Raw genomic sequence first — 5,847 nt, 5'->3', positions numbered from 1 at the left:
CAAGAATAGTAATAAAACTTGTGTTTTTATTTATCTCCATTCAATAATTTTAAAACATGCCTCTATCTCTGTTATAATGGTCAGCATAATGCATAGACACGCATTACTTCTGTTTCTTAAAATTAAGGAAGCAGAAGCAGAGGTCTACAGTTCTAGTAATATACATTTTTGAAGTTTCTATTTTAGTTTTCAGCGCCATATGTCAGTCACCTGCGATAACTCGCACCACTTTGGTTGCAACCAATATGCACAACTTCAGGGGTGTTTGAGAATTTACGTGTTTATCGCTTACAACTGGTTACATAATTGAACATTTAGTGCAGTATTTAATATACTTTATAATATTTTAGGCTAATACTCTAATGACTTAAAATTTAACTTAAATTAACTTTTGCACTAGCAGCTAATAATACATTTGATGGAAGCCCCCCCCCCCCGCTCTGTGGTTTCGTCCTTTACCGGAAGACGTTTGTGTTTACAGCAGCTTGGCTTTTTTATCACCTTGTTTGACCACAAACTACGCTCAACAATAACCGTAAATAAGTTTTAGATTTTTTCCATTCTGATATAACTAGCTTGTTTAATTTAGAGCCATCCCCACGGTTAGCATGACGGTTTGGGGGCTAACGAGCTATCGACAAGCTGGCTAACGACGTCGCGACGAAGTTAGCCAGCAAAGGCAACCGACCCCATCGGCTAACTCTCGGCACACGTCCAGCGGTTAGTACAGCTTGTGCGGTAATTCAGGTTTGTCCGCTTCACTCTAGCAGGTGCTTCAGTGCGCATTGTTAGCGAGAYGCGCTTTATGTGTCGGTGTTTCCTCCCCGTAGAACCGCCGGCCAGGAAGAAGTGCGGCCATGGGTGCGGAGAGCAGTGGGCTACGGGGCTGCACTCTGCTGGGGGAGCCGCTCATGACCCTGCCCTCTGGACTCMCCATGTACTCCGCGGTTCTCCGGGACGGAAAGCCCGCCTCTGTGTTTGTTCACAAGCGGGGCAATGAAGATAAAGTCAACAAAGCTGCCAAGGTGTGTACAGTCAGGCCTCAGCATTCGGGTACTTCTCAACGTAGCAAGAACATAAACATGATCACTAATAGTTTGTCTTTCACACAGTCGTGTCTRCATCAGATGAAAGCTTAATTGCATCATTTTTCATCTTCATCCATGTCTCTTTTAACTGGAAAGAGAAAGCCCCAATGCAATTATTGTCCATTTCCCTCTAACTGTTATGGTTACATGAAACAGCAGGATGTGGCTGTGCAGACTATAATTCATGCATATTTTATCATATTGGATTTTAGCACAAGGCAAACTTTTGGCTTCATGCAAAATTCACCTCTAGATTTGGTATTATCATACCCTAAAAAGTAAAAACTTTTTTTTTCGTCTTGTTTGTGAAGTTTAATAGCTTTAAGGCAATTTTTTTAAGAATAAAGAGTTACTTTAGTTATTTTCCCTTGATCAAACATATAAAATTATTATTTTATTTGATTTTTTTGTCATATTTGAAAGTTGACTGATTATGTTTGCCTGATTTTATTGTAAAGTGTCCAAGAGCGTTTGAAAGACACTGTTTAAAGAAAATGTGTTTTCATCACTATACCACCACATACATGCATAAATGTAAAGATATGAGAATAAATTGTGCATTGTAAAAATAGTAAATGATCAAGAAATGGTCTTTTTTTCATCTTATGTATAAAGTAAGTCTGATATTTAAGTCTATTATAAAATCATTACCTTTCACTGCCACTAAGCCAAAGATAGGGGAAAAAAAACTTCCCCCTCTGCATTTTATTTTAAAGGGGCAATATTATGTGCTTTCCAAGCCTATATTTCAATTTTATACTAAAATAAAGTAACTATGTCACATTCTCAGCTTACGAAAGAGCTATAAATTTGTAAAAACCTCCAAAACAATTTACTGCCATGAGGAAGTTCGGCTTAAAGACGCATCCCAGAGGTGTTTCTGGTCCCCACCTGTCGTTTTGCTCCTCAGCATTTCTTCCTAAAAACGCTGCAGGATTTCTCAAACATGCATGAATGAGTCAAAGCAAGGCTTTGGGCATGTTTTTTATGAGAGTGTAACATTATAACATGATATAAAACTCAAAAAAGTTGATTTTACACGATATTGCCCCTTTAAAGTGCTAGTTTTATGTTTATCTTTAGTTTCAAATATGTGGGACCAAATTATAGCTGAAAGATTGATTCAAGTACACTTCTTTTATCCTTTTTTTTTTTTTCTTTCTACAGCATCTGAAGACGCTGCGGCACCCGTGTCTGTTGCGCTTCCTGTCCTGCTCCGTGCAGGATGGTGACATCCATCTGGTAACAGAACATGTGCAGCCTCTGGAGCTGCTGCTGGACGGTCTCTCCCCTGAGGAAATCTGTGCAGGCATCTACGACATCCTGCAGGCACTTGTCTTTCTGCATGACAGGGTGAGCAAGATGAGGATYTTTTAGCTTTTGTTGCGTGCTCATAATTTCCTGCTTTTATCATTTTTTTATACCTGTAGTTTAAAAAAAAAGCTAAAGATTCRATTAGAAAAGAATATAATTGGCCCATTGTATGTTTGCCTTTCAGCCTTTGATAAATAACTGTCTCTGTCATCCATCAGGGTAAACTGAGCCACAACAACGTCTGTATTTCGTCGGTGTTTGTCAGCGAAGATGGTCACTGGAAACTGGGAGGGATGGAGACTGTGTGCAAGTTCTCTGAAGCAACTCCTGAGGTGAAACATTAGAATAAATTTATAACCAAGACACAGTTTGAAATAGGGCTGCACACTGTTAGAAAAACCTTACTCTAACCCTGCGCTATATATGGTGATATGAAAAAATACAGGAGTTTTCAACAGGTGACTTGAATAACACTAAGTTCGGCTGCCGTCTTGTTGACGATGAACTGCACTCTTACGTCATTTTTTGTGCGTGTGTGCACTTTTTAAAAAAAAWTTTTTATGTCTGTATTTGAGTTATCTTTTAATGTGCTGGTACTTGAGTACATGTTTCRTTCTATCATGTGTGTATTGCGTTTTACCACCTAACGTGTTGCCTCTGTGTCTTAGTTTGATTCCATCGTGCTTTAGTATTAGCATTCATGCTAACAGTATTGTACCTCTTTTCCTTAAGTCCTCTGGAAATTTACTAAGTCGTTGAGATCCTCGTCATCTTCCTCCACAGCTCAAGAACTCACTGACGCTTTTTAAAAAATATTTTGAAAACGTAGCCGTTACTGTACCAGAAGTTTCATAACAAAATGAAAGTTTTCACTTTTTCGCCACAGAGCCTATTGCTTTTGCCGGCGGAAGCAACCTGTCAAAATAAAAGCCATAACAAACATGTTACAAAACATTTAGTGCAATGACTCGAGGTTTACTGGTTTATTCCACACATTGATGTAATTTGCCTTACATCACACGACCTGCAGTGTGACTTGCACATGTACTTTGTGATGACAATGTTCAAACGATACATCGTGCAGCTTTATTTGAAATTGTATTTTCCATGTATTATTTTATTTTACAAAATGAAAGGTAGTGAATATTTAAAGGCTCATTTTACAATATAGAATTATAAAATAGTTTCTGATATTCTTTACCTCCTTAGTTTCTCCTTAGCATTGAGAAAGCCAGAGAGGCGAGCTATGTTCCTCCTGAAGAGCAGGTGAGTTAAAACGTTACATTGACTGAATATAGAAACTTTGAGGGTTTTTTTTAAGCAAGATATCTTTTGACAGGTCGAGGACTTTAAAATTCTTCCAGACAATCATGCTCATGCTCGAGACTGTTACTCTTTTGGAATGATGGTGGAGGCTCTCATCCCTCTCCTGAATGATTACGGTGAGTAGAGACAATCTTGGACATTATTTTGCGTCTCGTCAGATTTACTCTCGTTCTCATGTTTTGCTCCTGGTCTTTGTCATTTCCAGTGTCACAGGAGCTGTCCAACAGTCTGACAAAAACTCTGCAGGCTGGCCTGCTGAACTCTGACCCCATGGCTCGACCATTACTTAGCTCCTTACTGACTCATGACTTTTTCAGGTTTGTGTGTTTTCTTTCATCTTTTCATCAGTTTGAAGTGACAAAAGTTTGCTTTCAAACTTTCTTCTTTTCTGTATCTTATGAATAGGAATGACTTTCTAGAAGTGATGAATTTTCTGAAGAGTCTCACCCTGAAGACCGAAGAGGAGAAAAATGAATTCTTTAAGTGAGACATGTAACGGTTGTTCAGTCTTTTAAATGTAGGTACAGAATCTGACAGTCTCATAATATGCTGGTTGTTATTTTTAGGTTTCTTCTAGACCATGTCCAGACACTTCCTGAAGAGCTGATAGCTGCACGTCTCATTCCCAAACTTCTCAACTCGCTTGTTTTCGCAGAGCCGATGGCAGTCAAGAGTTTCCTGCCTCATCTTCTAAGGCCAAAGAAAGGTAATGTGAATTTAATTTTACWTAAATAAACATTTAAAGGTGTCTGMATGAATTGCTCATATTTTCCCCTCTGTGTGAACAGATACCAGTCATGGTAGTAGCAGTGAAGATTGTCTGCTGTCTGTGGCCCTTTACCGTAAACATGTGATACCTCAGCTACTAAAGCTCTACAAAGTCAAAGAGGAACATGTTCAGATTGTGCTCTTGACTCACATCCACCTCTATGCTGAGTTCTTCTCCCACGATGAACTTAAAAACCAGATCRTACCTCAGGTAAAGTGCCCACAGAAAATACATTGAATACTTACGAATGTAGAGATGTTAAAGTGACAGAAAGGAAGAGATTAATCCAACATTTCTCTCACGACCCCCATAAACTGGCCTTGCTGTGACTCTTCCTGTTCTTAACGTTTTGTCTGTTGTTGGCTGCAGATTTTGTTAGGAATGAGAGACACAAACGATGCTCTGGTTGCCATGACCCTGCAGAGTTTGGCGGTGTTGGTTCCTCTGCTGGGGGCTCAGGTGGTGGTTGGTGGGGAGAGAACAAAGGTCTTTAAACGCACCACTCCCAGTTTTACCAAGTCTGCAGAGGTCACCCCTGAAGGTAAGCAAGAACYTTTAAACCACATAAACTCTCCTACCTCAGCCTGGTTTAAATCAGACCCTGTCCTTCACTTTACTTCGTACAAGGGTCTGGACTTTATGCATAGAGAATCGATTTCTTACAGGAGGCGTGGCCTCTGCTGAAGTTTAAAATGATTGGATCAGTTGGCTGCGACGTATGTCGCTGTGAAGGAGGCTAAGCTAAGAAGCTAACCGGAAATTGCGTGTGGTGTAAACAACCCTACTGAGAGGAGAGCAGTACCGAGCCAAACGAGATGACTGTAAATGAGAGCTGCTGCTTTGTCAGACAAATTTAATTTAATTTGGAAAACTTATCAACACAGACTGGCTTCATTCACTTCCTCCACTGTCGTATGCTAAATTAACTAGCAGACACCGCAGAAAGTCGACGTCCAAAGCTCCTCCTTCTGTTCTCTGATTGGCCCAGGTAAAATAAACTACAAGCAGACACTGTGCAGAAAATTGATGTTCTGTTTGGTTCGGCTAAAAATCTGCCAGTGAAATCCATCTCAATGGGAGAAGTCCCAGACAGAGCAGTGAAGGGAAACTAGAGTTGAGTGGAGCTGCATAGGAAGGCAAGGGCCAGGCTACTCCTACCTATCAGTTTGACAAAAATAAAGTGAAAACAGAAAGTGCCGTATTTAGGCTTTGTTCCAAATATGTGCCTTACATTTCTCTTTCAAGTACCGTAGTCAAATGATTTATTAAACTAAAACCTGTTAAACACTAAAATACTGTGGTTTCATAAAGAAAGCACCAAGCATAATCAGCAGTACTGAAATTCAACAG

The 5,847-nt window shown here is 39.8% G+C and overlaps 1 protein-coding gene across 3 annotated transcripts in view; it reads left to right on the top strand.

Annotated features, from left to right (window-relative positions):
* Positions 1 to 464: 464 nt before the first annotated feature.
* Positions 465 to 5,847, top strand: part of scyl3 (SCY1-like, kinase-like 3) — a 9,110-nt gene continuing 3,727 nt past the window's right edge. Inside the window, exons 1-11 of one of the 3 annotated variants that reach the window (XM_014002963.1) lie at positions 465 to 720; positions 831 to 1,025; positions 2,256 to 2,441; positions 2,621 to 2,734; positions 3,612 to 3,668; positions 3,742 to 3,844; positions 3,934 to 4,045; positions 4,134 to 4,211; positions 4,295 to 4,434; positions 4,517 to 4,707; positions 4,867 to 5,038. In XM_014002963.1, the coding sequence (XP_013858417.1) occupies positions 858 to 1,025; positions 2,256 to 2,441; positions 2,621 to 2,734; positions 3,612 to 3,668; positions 3,742 to 3,844; positions 3,934 to 4,045; positions 4,134 to 4,211; positions 4,295 to 4,434; positions 4,517 to 4,707; positions 4,867 to 5,038 (1,321 nt within the window). In that variant the 5' untranslated portion in view covers positions 465 to 720; positions 831 to 857. Of the gene's footprint in view, positions 748 to 830; positions 1,026 to 2,255; positions 2,442 to 2,620; positions 2,735 to 3,611; positions 3,669 to 3,741; positions 3,845 to 3,933; positions 4,046 to 4,133; positions 4,212 to 4,294; positions 4,435 to 4,516; positions 4,708 to 4,866; positions 5,039 to 5,847 lie in introns of all 3 variants that reach the window. The other 2 variants (XM_014002962.1, XM_014002964.1) reach the window with 2 other exon arrangements.

Source organism: Austrofundulus limnaeus, unplaced genomic scaffold (genome assembly GCF_001266775.1).
Source record: "Austrofundulus limnaeus strain Quisiro unplaced genomic scaffold, Austrofundulus_limnaeus-1.0 Scaffold15, whole genome shotgun sequence".
Classification (NCBI taxonomy): Eukaryota; Metazoa; Chordata; class Actinopteri; order Cyprinodontiformes; family Rivulidae; genus Austrofundulus; species Austrofundulus limnaeus.
This window is presented reverse-complemented; position numbering and strand designations above follow the sequence as displayed.